General features: G+C 37.7%; 1 protein-coding gene across 1 annotated transcript; it reads right to left on the bottom strand.

Moving 5' to 3' along the window:
- Positions 1–1,927: 1,927 nt before the first annotated feature.
- On the bottom strand, positions 1,928–21,011 carry snx1a (sorting nexin 1a). Its single transcript, XM_028449231.1, has 15 exons — positions 20,659–21,011; positions 16,411–17,320; positions 14,214–14,335; positions 12,200–12,275; positions 12,065–12,108; positions 10,200–10,341; positions 9,946–10,024; positions 9,080–9,155; positions 8,776–8,889; positions 7,026–7,119; positions 6,618–6,823; positions 5,123–5,266; positions 3,543–3,623; positions 3,377–3,448; positions 1,928–2,577 (listed from the first exon to the last, which is right to left on the bottom strand). Exons 1-15 carry the CDS (start codon positions 20,779–20,781, stop codon positions 2,527–2,529), a joined length of 2,334 nt encoding a protein of 777 aa, XP_028305032.1. The 5' UTR covers positions 20,782–21,011; the 3' UTR covers positions 1,928–2,526.
- Positions 21,012–21,019: the final 8 nt, after the last annotated feature.

Below are 21,019 nucleotides of genomic sequence, written 5' to 3'. Positions count from 1 at the left end.
GAATGGACTGTTTATATCTGAGCTTTCAGATGCAGGATGATGTATGATTTTTTTTTTAGCTGGTTATGAGAACATCTCTAGTTATAACCAAACGAGTTGTAAAATATCAGATATTGGTCACAAATCCAATATTGTGCATCGACAAATAACACCTAAAATTAGTTCAATGTATTTATCGGTTTTTACCTTTTACCACTCACATTGGAAAATGTGTAAGTTATCGCATTATAAATTTACCAAATGTAATTTTATATTTGAATTAAAGAATATTTTGTAAAAATGAAATAGAAACCCTGATGAACCAATGTACTTTGAGGTGTACAGTAAAGAAAAGGAAATATTCACTTAATTTATATTAATTATTTATTATGCTTGAAAATGACCAAATGAGACAAAAAAACCAAAGTATCATCAGATTTTTTAATGAAATCTCAAGTGTAAACAGTGCAACTTTTAAATTGATTTGAATAAGCAGAAAATCTCAACGACATGGTGACCATTCGCCAACATTGATCTGCACAATGACAAGTGATGACACAACTCTAAGTCACAATAACCACTATTTTATTTGGATATCTAAACAACAGTTGAAAACAATCACATATCCATTTGGAAAAACCTTTAAAAAAAAAAAAAAAAAAGTGCAAAGAAATGTCTGCAAGGTAAATTGTGCCTTAGTGAAAAGAAGAGGATCAGAGTGGGGGGGGGGGGTCACTGGAGGGTTTGTGTGCATGTGTGAAATCAATGTGTGACGTGATGGTGAGGACGGCAGGCGAAGCGCGGAATGGACTCAGGGGAGAATCCGACAAAAATAATCACAAGTTCTAGAATCTGACGAGTTACGAGTCGACGTTATAAAACAAATCCATGTTTTAACGACGTTTTGAACGCGTTGCATCTACAAAGAGGACTTTTGGTCCTTTTGAGTCTGTGTGGAACTCTTTATGTTATGGATTAGGATGAATAAAGCTTTATCTTTGTGTTGATGTGATTGTCCTGGGATGGACTGGCAGCCTGTCCGTGGTGTACCCTGAGTAACCTGGAATAGAACGTTCCGCCAACACTCGTGACTATATATGAAACACACGTGTTAGAATGCAGCGCAGTCACTTTGCGTCGATGAACTACTGTCTGCCTTGTAGTGACTCAGCATTAAAATGGCACCCTCAGACTTTCACTGGCCAGTGGTTACATCCAACATGAGTCAGCGTTTGTCACTAGTACTTTAGTACTAATTATGGCAACTCCAAACGACATTTACCAGCATGGACAATACACAGTGTTGAGCTTCTAGTCTGTAAATGTCACTAATGACTTGACCTATAAGTGAGAAATGAGGAATGTTTTTAACTGTCGATCATGTCAAATCAGTAACAAATGAAAACTTTCAGAACAAAAAGACAAATGTAGCATAAATTGAATCCATCTCATTATGTTGTAAACTTACAGGCCTACCAATAGTTCACTGTTAACCATTGCTAATAGTCAGTATACGACGTAGGTTTAAATCATATTAATAATTCCACATATGTAACATTTAAAGCTGACTAATCACTGCTGATATTCACTGTGTTTGTAGCTCATTATAAACCATCCATCCCTGTAAGTTCAACTAGTTGCTTTGGCTAAAACTGGCTCTAGTCGACGACTCTAATCTACGTGTTTCCGATGATGTTTTTAGCGTCCGATTTGTCAGAAATTCCATCTTCTACGCATTCCCAGTCATAGTAATTATAGCATCTTGTTAATGATCAGTTTCTACAGCTTGATGTGACCCTTTGCATTGGTTGTAGTAGTAATAAAAACGTCTCACCAAACCGTGCACGCCTTCCACATGGACTCTAAAGGCACTGACGCAACTTTTGTAAAAAAAAAAAAAGAAAAAGAAAGAAAAGATAATATTGAACCCACAACCTCGACCTCAACCATTAATGCCTCCCCTCACCCTGCTCCCCCTCCCCTCAGCAACAACAACATAAAGCCAATAAACACAGCGGGTACTGCAGAGCTGTATCTACACGGTAGAAGTGCTAACATTTCTTGATTTTTCACGTGTTCTTGATTTGTATTTATGTTTTAATCCCTTTGAGTCTTTCGTTAGAGACCAGTGAGACGTGATGAGCTGTAAACAATCGAGCACTGCTGATGTGACGGAACGAGGAAATCCTGAGAGCGCTCGACTCGCTTCGTTTCCCTTCGCTTTGTCAAAACCGTGGAATCATCCATCGACACGCGCTCCCCGCCTCTCACGTGTCCATATATTTATACAACTCTCTTCATCTGATAGGAAAATATTTTGGACAGGTTTGAATGTAAAATATACAATTAATACTACATTTGAATAGAGGGCTATAAGCTATTGTAGATCTTTAAAAGAAAAGGAAGTGGGAAGAAGAAAAATAAAGACGGCTTGATTGAATCTCCCTTTTTACGATGCAGGCGTTATTCCTTGGTTTAAAGGCAAAGAGGTAAATATTAGACGAAAGGCAGCCTGTTTAGTCGTCACAGAGGGATGGTGCTCCAACGCTAGGCGATCGCTTTTGCTTCTGGTAAGAACGCCTCCCAGTACTTTATCAGCTGGAACAACAGAGAGTCAGGGTCAGTGATAATTACAATGACATCTTCAATTACAACTACGATGATCAGCATTTATTCCAATTACAATTATTTTTTTTTTTTTACCTGAAAATCTATTACAATTACATTCTCAATTACAATTAATCACAATCACTGAGCCTGAAATAAACAGTCTGATAAAACGTAACTTTCCTCGTGTGTTAGCTTTCTGTTAGCATCTCTTTTGAATAACGGCTCAGTTTTGACTCATGTTGAGGTTTCGTTTATTAAGACGAGGTTTTTCAGGTAATGAAAGATCAGCAGAACTCTGACGTTGACAGTGGAAACATGTCAGGAGATGAAACCTGAAGAACCTGGTCTGAATGTTTTACCTGAGTATGTATGGGTTCTGTCTATGGGCTTATTTTAACACTAGAATCAGAAATGTGCATCAGGAATATGATGTTTTTTGACAATGGAAACAATTCCAAAGCTCACAGAAGCTAACATGCTAATGTCACATTAGCAGCTCTAAAGGACTTTTAACTTAAAGCTGTACTATAACTATATAATCAACATTTTATTAAACTGTTCCTATATTTCAACCAAAAGTTGTTCTCATACACTTCTGATGCATCTAAAGATCAAGTTACATCATCATCTGACATCAACCGTTTGTTGATAGTGGAGGCAATAAACTTTCAAGCTGCAATTTCTACCTTCAACGTATATTTGTGAGTAAATTCCTACGAGATGATTTATGGAACATCTTACAGAACTATTTCTAAAAGATGTGAAACTTTGCTGTAGAAAAACTCACCTGTTGTTGAGACTGAAGCAGCGACTCCAGGTATTTGAGTATATACGTTTTAAAATTCTTGGTCTTCTCTTTCTGTTAGAGAGAGATTATTTTATAATAGGTTAATATTTTATAACATTTTTACACATTTACCGATACCAGATTCTGTGAGTTTTGACGTCATTACCTCAAAGCGGAGAACCTCTTTACGTACGGTTCCAGAAACTCTTTCAAAGTCTCTTTCGTACTGCGTGACTTTGGCTTCCCACTGGAGGGAAATACAAAAATAAGATTGATTCACATACTTTTCATGTTTCCTTATTCACAGCAGTGAACAAAAAAGTGGGAATGCAAAAAAAGGATTGGAAACTCCTTCGGTTGTATGTGATATTTGTAGGCCAGTTATTTTAAGTCAGAGTTACAGATTATGTTCAGGGCAAAATTCAAACCAGATTCAACTTGATGATTGTTCAAAGGAAGGTAGAAGCATAGATTAGGATTAATGCTTAGCATTCCCACTAAAAGTGTAGTTAAAACAAAGAGGAAGATTGTGGCTAAATGTTAAGCTATAAATTGTGGCTGTAACAACAGTTTTCCTCAAAGTTGATGAGCAGCAGCTGTCTCCCTCTAGTTAGCAGTAATCAAGCACTCCAAGGTTTGCAAAAGCAGCTTAATTTGCATAAAACCTTAAATTACATTAAAATAAAGTGAGTTTGCATTTTACAGATTAGATATAATTGTCACTAAGCAACGGAACATTTTAATCTTTGAACGGTGTAAACCGGTTTGCAGCCTGACAAACGAGGTCAATTCAAAAATGTATTGTAGCCTCTAGAAACAGGCATAGGCAACTGGTGGCCCGGGGGTCACATGCGGTCCTCGATCTCATTTGATGCTGCCCCCAAAGTAAGCATGCAAAATAACAGAAAAATACACAAAACAAAAAGAAGAATACATTAAAAAAATACAAAGAATTACAACGTTGTACGAAAATACAGTAACAGACGAGAGAAAAACAGAAAATATTACCAGAACACCCAAACTAGTCCAAAAATGAACAAAACGACAACAGTAGTACAAAGAAATATACAGAATTACAGAAAATGGCAACGTATAAGTGCACAAAAAGACAAAAAATGACTCAGCAAACCCACAGTACTAACAAACAAGCAAAATTATAAAAAGAATTACACAAAAATTACTCCAAAAAACAGAAAATGACAGCAAATACACAATATGACTCCAAAAAACATATTTTACAACAAAAAATGCACAAAATGCCTCACGAGAAAGACAACAACAAATATACACAGAATGAGAAAAAAAACACAAAATTACTATAAAAACTGTTGTTTCCTCAGATCGCTCATTATTCTAATGCTGACATGAATGTTGATAATATTAAAAACACATTTTTGTGGCCCCGCCGTGATAATAGTTGCCTACCTCTGCTCTAGACATTACATAGGTGTGTAGATTAGAAAGTGTTTTGGTGCTAAAATTGTGTCTCTGGGTTTAAAACTGACAGAGATTAAGCAGTTTACAGTAAAAGCATTAAACCCAATATTACATTAAATGCAAAAGAGTTAGCATTTTACAAATTACAGCCCTGGAACACTCTGACATTTGAATGGTTTTTTATTTTATTGAGTAATATCAGGTCAAAATATGGTCGGAATAATAGGAAAGAATTTAGAACTTAAAGTGCATTCCCACAATGATCCTCATCAGAGACGTCTCCATGGAGACACTACTAAGGGTTTTTACCTCCACAATCTCCTCCTTGACCAACTGAAGTTTATCTGGTTTGTTTGCCCACAGCAGCTTGGCCTCAGCCTCTCTCTTCTTCTGCAGCATGGTCTGAGCATCCTGCCAGCGCTGCCACGCCTTCATCCTCTGATCAAAAGACCCCTGCAGGCCACAGAGACTGTTTACAGACCGTCCCCCATAACTCACCTCCTGTTACCTCTCACCCCACAATTTCCACCGCATCCGTAACTGCTCCGAAAACGCAACGCAGCTGATTTAACAAAAATAGTAATAGTGCACAGACAGAATAAAAAAAACACGGAGTATTTTATTTTGAAAATAATCTGGATCAAGGCGGATCATAATTCCATCCATTGACCGAGCCCATTTCTGACTTCATACAAACACCGAGCACATATTTGGACTCAGAGGAATAAAACCTGTGCACTGATCTGCTACCGGACTCAAAACGCCCTCACTTCGTTCTTCTTCTTCTACTTGTTGTGTACACTAGTTAAAATGGCCACTTCCTGTTATTCGTGAACAGATCGGGCTCAAATTTGGTAGCTATAATTTATAGATGTGTACGCATCGACGCTCAGAGCCCGATTTTCGATTTCTCCCCCCCCCAAAAAAAAAAAAAAAAAAACTAAAGCCAATTTCTGATTTACAGTATTTGCAAGTCAAATATAACGACTGTTGGTGATACCAAATCATTGGCACATACCAATATATGAATGGGGCCCATTACCCCGTACGTGTCACGGGGCGCCATTTGTTCTGAATGCAGTTTTGTATGAATACTCTATGAATGAATATGATGAGACGCTCGGAGCCCACCCCCCATTTCCAGTAATTTCCAAGTTTATGGGAACATAGTCGTGTGATATAATTTCAAAGGTAATTCAACGTAGATTACGATTATGCCTCGCACAATTCAGTTAGGGGCCACCCCCCTTTTTCGGCAATTTCCATTAAAGTTGCTTTGTCATTTATTTGAAAGTTGAATATTGCAACAGTTGGTGGAAGCGAATCATTGACACATACCAATATATGAATGGGGCCCATTACTCCGTATGTGCCACCAGGGGTCATTTGACTGAATCCTTGGGAATGTGGTACGTGCTATTTGGTGCGGAGACGTTCTACGGGCCCGGCCATAGTTCATCCGAACTTGTTGATAAAATGAACACTTTTTTCCGGCCCAAAAATTGCGCAATTCAGAATCTACCCGAAAATGAAAGCACATATTCAGACTTTTGTTGATACCACTTTTTACCTGATCTGAGCACTTTTAAAATCATATTTCACATATAAATATTGCATTTATCCATGATTTAATAACATATATATATATATCGTGCGATTAGCTGGATTTTCTGAGTTCTTACTGCAAAAGATACGCAGCAAAACCGGAGGCGGTTGGGACTGACGGACGGCAGATTGCGCTGTAGTGGAGCAGTTTCGGAGCAGTTATGCATTCCAGTGTAAATCCTGGGTAACTCCTCCATACCCTCACGGCTCCAAGGAGACGGATGTAATCTGCGATCAGCTCGGCGAAGTTAAAGGTGTCGGCTGTGGCTTGGTCCTGGTGCAACTGTTCCATCTTGTCTTCTACTTCTGCCAGCTGGGAAAGAGCTCGAGACAGGGCCGTGTTGTCTTCAGCGCTTCCCAGCATGGCCGTGCTTTTGGCAAAGCTGGCAGTGTTTCCAGATAATTCTGGAGTAAAGAAAGAACCCTCTCAGAACCAAGGAATCACTTCATCTCTGATGTGAGGCCAAAAACCAAAACACCATGAGAGCGAAGCGGAACGAAAACCTTCAACATTCTTAAGTTTAGGAGACGTCAAACACAAAATATAGCTTTGTTGCACCCGATTGGTTACACAAGAGAAAACACACCATCAGTACGGTTGACTGACCTTTTCTGTGGACCACCAGAGACTCCACCAGAGCGTGCAACTTCCTGAACTGCTGATCGGCTGCTTCCACCTCCTGCAGCTTCTCCTCAAACCACTGCCAGAGAACAAAATGAGCACTCATCATACTGTATGACCTGCTTAGCATCTGTGATCTTTAACTACATTCACTACAAATCTGTACTAATAATTCACATTACAGTCATTTTTCTACAACTTTTAACTGTTTTAGTGAAATAGTAAATTACATTGGGATACTTTACACAATCCAATTTTAATCGTGATCACGATATTGGTTTACATTTATAGTACGGGCTCTGAACTCTGTAATAGTGTATTCATTCATTTAGCCTTTGGTACAATTTAAATTTTTGAATTAATTTTTTAATTTAAAGCTTCACTGTACTGTGTAAACTGCACTGTAAACTGTACACATATTGTTTGTTTAAAAGTAAAGCAATAAAACAGTTTTTTTTTAAACTGTTATAAATTGCAAATAAAAACATACTAAAACTTAAAAAAAATAATACAATAATTTAACAAAGGGTAAACATAAAAACATTTTTTTTTAAACGAATATGATAAATAATTGTGATTATAATAATCATGATTATCATTTTAGCCATAATATTTAAACCTTTATACCTTCCTGCTGCCTCGCAATGACTTATTCTGTGTAATTTTCAGGAAGAAAAAATATTTTTCAAAAATCCCACCACTATTCATAATGTCACCATATCATTACAAGATTAATGTGAGACTTTTTCTTATCTAAAAAAAAAAATATACACAAACTATGTAATTATGTTGAAAACATATTGAATTTAACAAATGTAGCAAGGTTTATATTTTCAACACTAAATTAGACGTTCTCCCTGTTGTTGTTGTGAGTTCTACGCGTGTGATGTTATTACATCTGCTACAAAGTCATTTTGTGTGTTGCATTATTAGGAAAAAAGGAAAATTAAAACATTGCAATAAACCCAAATCCAGATCACACTTTGCACATTTTAGCACCATGTTTACTAGCTAGGTTAAAAGTCATTTTTCCCGTGGCTTTGTCTGACAGGACAACACTGGTTTTTAGGACTTTTATTTTGATCTCTTGACATGTTCCGCCTTGGATATGTCCTTATGATGCCTCTGAGGAAGACTGGCAGTTGACCGTTTGAATAAAAGAAAACCTTAACATAATATTAAAAAAGAAGACAAATGGAATTTTGATGCTAAAACTAGGTTTTTTTCCTAGATTTGAACTCTTGCTTTGCTTCATGGTTTCCTGATTCTGAAGTGACTTCAGCCACTAAAGAGGTCACAAACTTCTATTGTTCGCTGAGTAAAACTGTCCATCATCACTCACAGAGACATTGTGTAACTTAATCTACTGTCATCATTTCCCTTTTTTATTAAAGGAACACAGCTGCAAGAATCAGCATTTTTTATGAACGTGTTTCTTTATTTCCCATCTTTTAAATTGTTTAAATTTTGACATATGTAAATTGAAGTGTTATATGTTATTATGTAGTTGTAGTTTTTCACTGTATATTTCCTGTACTTTGTGTAGTTAGTGTTCTTTCAGGGTGAGAAATAAACGTTCTGTCCAAAGACTGCAGATTAATAATAACCTTTTAGCTAAATCTAGTATATTTTCAGTAATTAATGTACAATGTCAATGCTAAATAAATACATAGTTAATACAAAATCACTTTGATTCACCAGATGGAACAGAAAGTTTGCTTTCTGTGGAACTTACAGCATCGGACTCGTTCATTTTGATGGTCATTTTGCTGACGGCGTCCGTTGCCCTGTTGAGCATTTTGAGGAAGCCTGCTCCGCTCAGAGCCTGCGTGCTCACCGCTCGTGGCAACTGCAAACACACACAGGTGAGACAACGTGGTGGTTACCAGGGAGGGTCATTAAAACACATCAGACACGCTTTGTATGAGCTGCTATTTCCTAAAGCCACAAATGAGTTGGAGCTGAACACGCACAAAGGCTGTTTTAATGACACAGCAGTTAACATGACTGAGGTGAAAACAGGAAGTTGGGGTGCTTACTTCCTCTCTCTCCAGAAACTCTCGCACATCAGGATCCTGGAGAAGTGAAGGGTGATTAACCACCCTCTGCAGGTATCTGTCACACCACAAAGGAAAGTCATCACAGCAGCTTTAAAGCAACATTCAGCCAAAAATAAAGCTGGACACTCGTTGTAGGCAAACATGTGATTGTATCTGATCTGAGGGTCACATGATCAATATTCATGTCAGCATTAGAATAATGACCAATCAGAGCATTAATACACAGAGGGAAAAAGGGGGTTGTCTTTTTTGTCTTTGTGATTTTGATGATTTGTCAGTTTTTTTTTTTTTTATTTTGTGCGTTTTTGGAGTAATTATGTGTATTTTTGTGTTCTTAGTGTATTTTTCTGTCATTTTCTGCATTTTTGTTGCTGATTTTTTGTTTTGGGGTCACTTTCTGTATTTTCCTCTCATTTTGTGAACAGTTTGTGTCTTTGGAGCTATTCTATAATGTGTTGTGGTTTTGGGTGTTTTTGCCATTTTCGTGTTCTTGGTGTAATTTCGTGTATTTTTGTTGTCGATTTGTGTATTTTTGAGGTCACTTTCTGAATTGTTGTTTTCAATATTTTCCTCTCTTTTTGTGTAATTTTGTGAACAGTTTGTGTGTCTTTGGAGCTATTCTCTAATGTGTTGTTTTGTCTGTCTTTGTTGTCATTTTATGTTTTGTGTATTTCTGGAATTAACTTTGTGTGTGCTTTTGTGTACTTTGTGTATTATGTTGGGCTTCATATTCCTTCCAACTTCTTGAATTATAATTTTTGGGGATTTGCTTTGGGGGCTGCAAAAAATTGTGGGGCCACCATTTGCCCACGTCTGTTTTAGAGGTTTAGCCTTTTTTTTAATACCTTTCTAATGCTCCTCTTCTTCTCTCCAGAAAGTCTGCAGATGAAGAATCTTCCTTCCCCACTTTCACCTTTGTCATCCCTGTGAAACAAAACTTCCATTTTTACAACTCCAAGAGAGGAGAGCAACAAATAAGAAATGGAAAGAGGTTGGAATGAAATTTAAAAAAAAGGATGGAAAAAAACACAAAATCGCAAGAAACTTAACAAGAAGAAGAAGAATTTGTTGGATCAAGGAAATCAAATGACGAGCTTACCCAGAAGGTTTTTTTCTGGTGGAGGAGGCACAATGAATCCATTTGGTCCATGCTTTTCAGAAAGCTTTTCATACAGACCCAGAAAGTCACTGAAGCGTCGCCTCACGGTCAATGTTTTGTTGTGGAACATTGCCAGTGTTGTCTGAAAAAGATAAAATGACATAAATACCTCGTCATCTTTCGTCTATGCAAGCTTATCTCATTTCTAGCACAATCATTTATATTATCTTATAGCAGGGTTCTCCCCAGCGCTGTTGAGCGTAGGAGCCCTGGACGTCATCATTTTGCTCCCCTACAAAGCAATGGCGGCCCCTACGTTCAGTTGTCAGCAACATGGGGTGATTTTCTTTTGTTTTTTCCTTTTTTAAATCGGTACCGTTGTAATAATTGTTGCACACTTGAACACAAAAGGCATTTCCAGGCGTGCGCAGGTTGTTTAAACTCTGTTTAAATCAGCCACTGCAGCCACTTAGCTGCCCCCGATGCTGCCTGTCCTGTGTACTTACTCTGCTTGGCAACCGTAATTACCGTCCAATATAAACAACCAGACGTAGCGTCATGTTTATAACTCATAACGGATCATATTACATGCACGGACGTGAATACCGTCTGATTGAAACGTGTTCGGACTTAAAAAAAACAATCGGCTTCATTCTGGTCGGATGGGTGTGGGTCTCTCTCTAAATGTGTGTATCCTCCGTGTGTGTTTGTTTGTTCCAATATTACTGCAGGTCCCACATAATACCTCATTTAAATTTGAATAAAATGTTAAGTCTTGTCTCTACAGTGTATGTGAGTGTTTTTATTAGTTGAGGATATATATATATATATATATACACACATATATATATATATATATATATATAATTCATCATCACCTTCACCAATTCAACAAATAACTTTTAGCTTTAAAGTAAGAAACAACAGTAAAAAAACAACAACAAAACCAAACCCAACTTTACTTCACTAACATTTTAAAATGGTCTACGCGCCACGTGATGATGTGAAAAAGTCCTGATGAGAACCTTGTATAGATTTATTCTCGTCCTGTGCTTATTTAACTGCATGTGTATATATACGTTAGTGTTTTTCCAAATGCTGTCATGTACAAAATGTTTTGTTTTTTGGTTTTTCTCTCCCATAAATATTTTCATTAGGGGCTTTTTCAAAGCGATACAATTTTCAATTAATCTCATACTTACAAAGTAACTCAGTATCACTTGTTTTATACAAATATAGTTATATTTTAGCAAATTTCCATGACTTAGTTCTGAACCACAAAAATCTATTCAAAACCATTGCAAAAATAAGCGTGCCTTTCCAGTGTAACACATGCATCAGCTATTGAATGTAACATTAAAAAAACAACTAAGTGCTACCATGTTTAATTATAAGATTACAATTTCAATTTGCAGATACATTTATTAAAAGTGATGTACAACACAAGGTGTTAGGGTTAAGGGATTTGCTTAATGTCCCATAGGAATGTTGGATTTTAAACATTAAAAGCTATATTTCCAAAACAGTTAAATTATTCCATTACTTTTTTAGACTGAAAAATAATTTTCTTAATTTCATGATGGTGGGGACCCTGTATAGAAAAAAAAAACCCAAACAAAACAAACAAAAGGCCTTTAAAGAACATACTTTCTCTTATAATTTAGGATGTAGACATATCTACATATTGTACATAACTGCAAGAGATTCAAGTTCCAAGTTCTTCATAAAGTCAATAAAAAGCCAACAAATCTTTTTAAATATATATTGCTTTGACTTAAGGACGTATGTTTTAACCAATGGGTTTTGCATGCGCTGCAGATTATCTGCAAGGGATATTTTCAGAAATAATATCAACACATTTTTACCTGTGTGCACACTTTGTAGGCCATGTAGGCATTCATGCCATCACCTGAAAAAAACAAACAAAAACAGGACAAAAACGATTAAATAATCAATTTAACGTTAAACACGTGTTGGATGATAAAATCAATCAACTGTACCGATTTTTTCTGGATCCTTTACGGAGATGTTGATGTCAAACTTGTCTTCCTGTTCTTCCTCTTCCTCTTCATCCAACTGAAACAAACACGAGTAGAAAAGTGAAAGAGAAACACGTGGTTAGAATCCACTGATAATAAAATAAAATCACTTCTTGTACGTGACGTGTCTTTGCTCTAGATCTTCATCCTAAATAAAAGAATTTGACTTGCCCTCCTTGTTTAACAAGCATTTTACTGCATTTCTCCTGCCATGTCAAGACTGCTAGCAACAACTTTCCTCGTGTTAGCCAGCAGGCTAGCTTTAGCTTTGAAATTTAAAAACATATGTATAAATGTTAGGATGTAACGATTCACTCAACTCCCGATACGATTCACGATACTGGGTTCACAATACGATTCTCTCACGATTTATTTTACAAAATGGGACTGTAGACAAATTATGACTGAAAAGTATACCTTTATTTTTATAATACTGTACTATTTTCCTTTTATTTTTCATTGTCAAAAGAATCCCTTGATAAACTATTCAAAACAATGCAATTTAACTAAAAATAAATCTTGAATGAAATAAATAAAGGAATAATACAAATGAAGAAGAAGCCTATTAATTTAAATTCTGGTTCTATAGTAAACAATGCCAAACTACATAATAGTTCCTTTTCTTTTTAAAAGTGCAACTGAAAATGTATTTTGTGTCTTAACAATTTGACTTTTAAAAAAAAACAGTCTGCACTGTATTTACGTCAGATATTTGTTTGGACCAGCAGAGGGCGCTGGTAACCCAGTGGTCGGTTGGCATGCAGATATTCTTGCAGTGAAGAAGAGATGCTATGCTAGCAGACAGAGCTAATAGAAAAACATGCCTTTTACAGCTATTCATGTAATATTACAGATATTCTTTTGGTGCTAAAGGGGTAAGGAAACATTTATGAACATGTTTAAGAGTAGAAGGCGGCCAGAAACAAAGTAGTAGCAGATTCCGCCCGTCGCGTACACTTTTGGATGAGAAGGATAGATAGCTGTTTAAAAAAAGTACTGCGATTCAATTTTCAGAGCATCGATGTGAACAGTGATACCTATGAATCAATTTTAACTGCCTTACGATTAATAGTTACATCCCTAACATTGTAAAAAATATGTATATATATTTTTTTTAAATAATCGTTTTTTTCTTGATTATGTTATTTTTGTTATCGTTAAGTGCAACAATTAAAATGGTAACTGAATTTTGATTAATTGCACAGCCTTAAGCATGAGTGGGGAAGGGATTTCAAGCAGGGTCAGTGTGTGCATGTGTGTCAGGGTCAATTACATTTTTCAGTTAAATTGCAATTAAAAAACAATATCTTTTTATCCTCAGGAATGAAATCAGGGGCTCTCGCCTTTATTGGTCATATATGTTATTACAGATATGAAATTTGTCCTCTGCATTTAACCCATCCCTGAGGAGCAGTACGCGGCCATATTGTGGCGCAGTTTATTACAATTACGTTCTCAATTACTAAAATCAAATTACAATTAATCACAATTACTGAGCCTGAAATAAATAACCTCATAAAAGTTAACCTTCCTCTTGTGTTAGCTTCCTGTTAGCATTAGAAATGCTAACGGGTCATAAATCAGCTGTAAAATACACTAAAAACTAATATCTATCATATCTATTGATTACCTTGTTAGGCTTCCAGATCAATGAAAATATAGCTTTTAATATTTTTGGTGTGGGCGTCTGAGCCTTTTTTGTGTCAGTGTACCCCTAGATTTATATTTGATTTTCATGGGAAAACTTGATATGAAACATATTTTAATAATTGTTAACTACATATGTGTAGAACTGTAACATGGTTCCACAGTTTTGTGTTAAATCATAATTGACAATTTCTATAGAATTTCCATGGCAATTACAATTACACAGTCAATTACAATTTCATTACGATTACGACACCAACATATTTTTTAAATGAAAATAATAATTATGAATTATAAATGACCCTGGTGTGTGTGTGTGTGTATATACCTCCTCTAAGGCTTGTTGCTGGCTAGCTGCTGCTGCTGCTGCTGCTGCTGCTGGTGGTTTGGTCATCGCTTCCTTCTTCCTCTCGGTCTGAGGACTATCAAGTGAAAGTTCCACTGTTGCTTCTAAACAAAGAGAACAAGAAACAAAAACCACATATAGGAGCTAGCACAGGTCACAACAGACAAACAAAAGCTTGTGGTGAAATCATTTTAAAGAGGAGATACTAAAAAGGGGGCTCGTCCTCATCTACGCCTTTAGAAAAAAGAAATCTTGATAGTTTTTATGTTGTTGAATTCATGTGCTTTTTTTCAAAATGGGTTTCATGTTTCCAGCCAAAGACTGAGCTCTAGATAAAACCTGTTATGAAAAAGTTTGAACAAAGGACAAACGCACCACGCCGTATTAGCGCCACATTAAAATAAGAAGAAATCTGAGCACGACGAGATTTAAGTCGTAATATTTTCAGAGTAGAGTGAGTCATAAATAATTTTATGAGAATAAAACCGCATCTCAGGATTCCGTGTTGAAGTGAACACACTGATAGCCCATAAAATCAACCACATACACAAAGAGGCCATTTGCTCCATATCAGTCTGGTTCTTTTGTCGGAACAAACGCATACATCTGCAAAGTGACTTTAGTTTAAAGTCCTTAAACTGATAACAGTGTGGTGATGATGAGCCATGTGAGAAACCTAAAGAGAAGTATAATCTCACTAAATGCAGACAAAATCCTGTTGGTTTTCAAATTTCATTCTCATAAAATTACAACGTTATTCTCATAAAATTACGACTCTAATCTTGAAATATTATGACTTTAATCTTGAAATAATATGACTTAAATCTCACATTTATTTATTTATTTAATGTGGCCCTAATACGCTGTTGTACAAAGGAACAAAAATGACAATGACAATATTGTGAGTTCACTAAGTTGGAACCAATTTAATTAACTTAACATAACTTTTTACAACCATCCAAATCCATGACTTTGAATCATGAGCTTTAACGAGTAACTACAACTAAACCCCTGCTTTCTCCTGACCTACCACTAGGAGGGACATTTTAAAAAATGCCTTGATTTAGGGGCGGGGTTCCTGGAGCAGTTAAGACACACCCAGTCTGTACTATAAAATCTCCATTGAACAATCTATGCTATGCTAATTAGCTACTCATTACTCACTATACCCCTCTATTCATTATTCTCTCAACCCAACCTAGTCACCACAGATTGTAGAGCCCACAGGTGGTAGTTTTTAAAAAAGGGGCGGGACTAACAGTGCTCGTTGTGCTTGTCACATGATGTTGTTCTCAGCAATAGCAAAAAACAATTGTAATAGCCTGGTTTCAACCCATAGAGGGCAGTCACTGACATGACTATGACTAAAATGTTGAGAGTTGGACCAGGATCAATCAATAGCACTAATTCATACCCACATACATTTGTATTCAGCAGAAAAATGGTAGTTTGGGGGGTTTAGTTCAGTGGGTGTGTACTGTAGCTGCTCTTACTTAATGTTCTTGAAGCCAAAATACGGCGCTTAGGGGCGCTGCCATCTTGCAAATTTGATGTCATTTGGAGCCAGAGTGGGGTTTGGTGGGAGGAGCCCTGGTAACAAGCCCCACCCATTTAGCGTACTGCCCTGTCACATAAGTATCTTTCCCATCTGGAAATTCTACCAACGTCTTGTTCAGATCATAGACGTTAGTACAAAACCACCATATATTTACACTAATATCTAAACGTAATCGAAAACTTTAATAGCGTCTCGGTTTTTCTTCACAACGTAACTGCTATTCACAGAGAGCTACGCAAAATCCGCAGCTGTCAATCATCGTCATATATGACGTAAAATCCAGTTTTTCAACCTGAAATAACTTATTTAAAACAAACTTTACAGAACAATGATCAATTGAACACAATGTAGGGTGATAATAACTAATGATCACAGCAGAGTTTAGGTTTGGAAAAAAAATATTTGACAAGTATTTTAACTTAACAGTTTAACCCACATCCCATCTGTTATCACTGAGGAGGCGGGCTTTATGACCTATACTGCAGCCAGTCAGCAGGGGGAGCTCTAAAAATAAAAGCTTCACTCCACCGGGGAGCTTGTCCCGTCCATTCTTTTTACAGTCTATGGTTTAGTTACTCTTTAAGGAAAAAGAAAACAAAGGGAGGGAAATTCTGAACCTACCAGCAAATAAGTCAGTCGCCTCCTGAGCATGCACCCCGTTGGTCTTGGGGTCGACGATGCTGCTGCTGCTGGTGCTGATGCTGGGTGCCGTGACAACAGCTTCCTCCATGAAGATGTCTGCAGGCTCTGCAAAACTGCGGTCTGCCAGCGGTCCAGCAGCAGTGATGGTGACAGACTTGGACTCTTTACTGGTGGTTTTCTTTGAGATGGCTCCCAGTGGCTCAGCGAACAGATCCTCATCAGGTTCCTCAAACAGGCTCCTCTGTGGATGCTTGGCAGATTTGATCTGGTGGGGGTCTGCAAACAAATCGCTCCCGTCGTCATCGAACAGATCCATCGCAGCCGGGGCCGCTTTTTTGGGTTCGGCGATGGGTGGAGCCTCACCAAGGAAGTCGCCCAAAAGGTCGGCGGTAATCTCACTGGCAGGGGGCACCGTTGTTGTGCTGCTGGTGAATAACTCTCCTCCGAGGTTGATGATTGGTGCTGGGGAGATTTCTAAGTCTTCCTGCTCGACGTCATCGAGCATCTCCTCATCGGGAGGTTCTGTGACACTAGTTGGCACTTCTCCTCCTCCTCCTGCTGCTGCTGCTGCTGCTGGACTGACCTCTGCCACCACCACCACTTCCTCTCTCTGTGCCTCAGCTTCACTTCCCAATATATCAAACTCATCAGAAGGCTCATCCAGGGAGATTTCTGTGACTTCAGCCGCTGCCGTTATGTTGTTCGTCAGGTCGTCAAACTCCTCTGAAGGTTCTACTATGACTTCAGCCACTGGTTTGCTTTCTGCTTGAATGCTGATGGGCTCAATCAGGAGATCTTTCATGATGTCATCGGGAGGCGTCATTAAAAGGTCACTGGAGTCACTAATGGGCTCGGGCGAAGTATCGGTTTGGGTCAGCGCTGGGTCACTCTGTGAAAAAGAAAAGGATCACACATACTATTCATTCAGTAACAGATCCAGAAATTGTAACAAGTGTTGGTTGTTGGTTCTAGGCCAGGGATGGGCAACTGTTATCACATCGGGGCTGAAAAAATGTGACTGATCAGGGGCCACATTATAAACATTAATGCTAGTATTAAGAATAATGACCAATCTGAGCATAAACACGGGAAAGAACAAAGGGTTTTTTGTTGTCTTTTTGTGTATCTTTTCTGAATTTGTAGTCATTTTGTGTGTTTTTGGAGTCATTTGTGTGTTTGAGTCATTATATATATTTTTGTTATTTATTGTGTTATGTTTGCATTTTATTTATTATAAATCTGTGCCTTTTTGGATTTTTTTCAGTATTTTTGTCGTTTTTGGTATTTTTTCCTGTCATTTTGTATAATTGTTAGCTTTGTGAGTCTTTGGTGTCATTTTGTAAATGCGTTGTATTTTTGTGTGTCTGATGTCCTTTTGTGTGTATTTGTGGAATCTTTTTTGTTTCATGTTTTTTTTGTTGTGCATTTTGCTGTTGTTTTGTGTGTTTTTGAAGTTATTTTGTGTATCATGTTGGGCTTCATACTACTTCTAATTTCTTGAAGTACAATTTTTGGTGGATTTGTGTTGGGGGGCCGTGCAGAGTGAGACCGAGGGCCGCATGTGGCCCATGTCTGTTCTAGGCCCTGAAGTGGCTTCTGCAATGCTTGGCAAAGATAGGACACGGTGAAAATAGGAAGTATTGCAATTATTCTTCAAACTGGATATATGAATCAGAATGCACACACACACAGGCAGGAACTGTCAAACTCATTTTAGTTCAGGGGCCAAAGATTGTCCCTTATAGGAAAAAAAGGTCAAAGTGGCACAGATAGGGCAGCTGTTTGTTAATAAATGTGCATGTGTGGCATTTTTATTCAGCAAATTGAACCTAGAATTGTCTTTATTGACATAAAAATATCAATATTATATCCTATATAGCCATTTTGAGCCAAAATATCAACATGATTTTTGGTCCATATCGCCCAGCCATAATTGGGATCTTGGTGCATCTATTTAATGGCTCCTGTTGGAGTTTATACTAAAAGAAAAAGTTACAGCTCTGACTTACAAGTAGGACTAAGTGATTTAACAGTCCATGAAAACATTGAAACAGATGTGCTGTTTGGGGAACGTCTGAAACTTGGAAAAATGTAGCTGCAGCCGTGCAGTTTCTTTGGAAAAGTGCAGACAACAGAGGTAACTTTAGTACATTTGATATTAAGTTCTGTCACTGGAATAGGCCAGGGGTTCTCAAACTTGGGGTCGCCAGATGCCTTTAAACAACTAAAAATATTTTCTGAACAAATTGAGCCCAATTTTGCTTATTTTTCTTTTTTTTCTGCCACCAAACCAAACATTACTCCCTTTTCTGTCACTTATCCATTAAAGTTCAATGCCTTTGCTGCACATTTTTCCCACTTTCAAGACATTTTCAACCCTTTCCACTACTTTTTCCACCTAATGAATGTTGACCGATTGTCACTTTTAACTTCATTTCACCATATTTCATTCTTATTTGCCAATTTAACCACATTTACAATTTATCATGCCCATTATTTGCCAGTTTAAACTAATTGTTCCTACTTTTTAAATTACAGTATTTCTGATTAAAGCACAGATTTACATCTTTAAGATGACTATATACCAGTGGTCTGCAGCCTTTATTCTCAAAGGAGCCATTTGCCTCACTTGGATTAAACTCCTTCCAGAGCTAATTTTTGTATTTTTATTTTTTAGTTGATTGATGCATTTGTAGGGCTACAAAATATAATGTAAATTTGATAGCACATGCTAATTACTAATTTCTTTCAACATATTGAGCATGCATATTAAGCAGACACGTTGGCTGTTAATTAAATCTTTCCCCACACAAATAAAATCTCCATTTTCTTCCAGAATAGTCTTTTTGGTGTTTTAGTTGTTTTTTTTACCAGGTCTGTAGAGGTTTTAGGAGGTGATGTAGGGAGGTGGCAGAGTTATTGCACAATGCAATTTATTTTCAGGTTGATAAATTGTTAAATCATGATTTTATTTGGTGTCAATGCCATTTATCGTTAATATTCTCTGTAAGAAATGACAATTCATTATTTTCATTTTTTTTTTTATAGCTATAGGGAGCCATTGCAAAAGAGTCAAAGAGCCACATGAGGCTCCAGAGCCACAGGTTGCAGAACCCTGCTATAAACTATGGCACAAATAATAGTAAATGATTCTGGATAACAGTGGATATTATTCAGATGAATAAATAAATGTGGTTATCACAGATTCATAGAACAATGGACCATCATTTTACTGACTTTATGGATGGACCCCAAAAATATTTCCCCTTTATTCCCCCTTATAGATGGTCCTGTCTCCACATGACTGTTCTTCAATGTTCATGTCTGTGTTCAACCACCTTCAGCTACATTGGGGGTCCCCGCTCTCTGGGACCTTTATTTTGGGGGTCACGGGCTGAAAAGGTTAAGAACCACTGGAATAGGCAATAGTAGAATTCTGTTTTGAAGGTATTCAGATTACTCAATCCTTTATATTCTGCACTGGACTCAGGTTATGACTTCATCTGGAGCAGCAGTTAAGTGAGAAATGCTGAATTGTGTTTTCCAGTCAGGGGAGGGGAGGGGGGGGGGGTTCCTCTGAACTTTGACTGTGGGAAAACATCCGGGTTCTGCCCATGTGACCATCGTACTCACATGACCACAAGCTGCCAGTGAAAAAAGGTGTGCAACCCAAAACTTGCAAATATGAATGCATTAATAACCTAATATTTTCCCAATGGTTAGAACCTTTGTGAGAACGATCAGTCCGCTGTGCAAACTGCTTTAGTCCCAGTGTTGATGTTTTCACCTGAATGTGTCACAGCCTCAAGTTCTCCTCTACACATCCTCACATTTAAGAGTAAACTTTGATCATTTAGGATGATATTTATCTACAATTAACTAACAGATTGTCCAGTTTTTAACACAAATAATAAATTGACCTGATTTCCGGGACAAATCACAGCAAGAGTCTGAACTCCAGGAAGAAGCTAACCATCAGATCAGTGGTGGTTTTATTGGAACCTAAACAAACAAAATGACTCTTTATAAGATTAATTTTAACGTTAGCGGACAGTGAATCGTCAAATTGTAATATTTAAACTATGTGCAGTCAGTTTATCTGAGAATGACATATTAAACTGGAGCCTTTCAGGCTCTAATTAGCTTTCTTTCTACTTAGCTTCCTCTGCACTCTCTTAAACGCAGTTAGCTTTAGCTCAGCTAGCCTCCAGCTACACACGTACGTACCGGGCTTCCAAACAAGTCCTCCCCGTCATCCTCGTCGCTCTCCCGGCCTTGGACTTCTTCAGAGTCCTGCACGTCTTGGTCGTCGGGGAACGGAGGAGGACTGCGCTCCGAACTGGTCGCCATCTTCAGTGTCTTTCAACAAAAACCCACAACGGGAGGTAGAAGTCTCCTGCCCCCTTCGTGCTCTAACCAACGCGGACGTGTCTCCTGGAAGTAGTCACCGCCTGCCGGGGCTGGGACTGGGAGAGAGCCTCGGGTTGTGTAACAGAGCGGAGGGAGTGATCCACGGATCTTACCGTCTGTACTTCCTGATCCCGCTACTGCTCGTGGGCAGGTTAGCTTCAGTGTTAGCCGCAGTCAC

The sequence above is a fragment of the Gouania willdenowi genome, chromosome 6, assembly GCF_900634775.1.
Source record: "Gouania willdenowi chromosome 6, fGouWil2.1, whole genome shotgun sequence".
Taxonomy (NCBI): Eukaryota; Metazoa; Chordata; class Actinopteri; order Blenniiformes; family Gobiesocidae; genus Gouania; species Gouania willdenowi.
The sequence above is the reverse complement of the archived record's forward strand: the minus strand, read 5'-3'. Positions and strand labels throughout refer to the sequence as shown.

Excerpts from the sequence above, each read along its gene's own strand:
- snx1a (XM_028449231.1), bottom strand. The coding sequence starts at position 20,781 with ATGGCGACCAGTTCGGAGCGCAGTCCTCCTCCGTTCCCCGACGACCAA. Across the intron at positions 12,109-12,199 it reads AAAGGATCCAGAAAAAATCG|GTGATGGCATGAATGCCTAC; the intron begins GTACAGTTGATT and ends TGTTTTTTTCAG. Across the intron at positions 3,449-3,542 it reads AAGAGGTTCTCCGCTTTGAG|AAAGAGAAGACCAAGAATTT; the intron begins GTAATGACGTCA and ends TCTCTCTAACAG.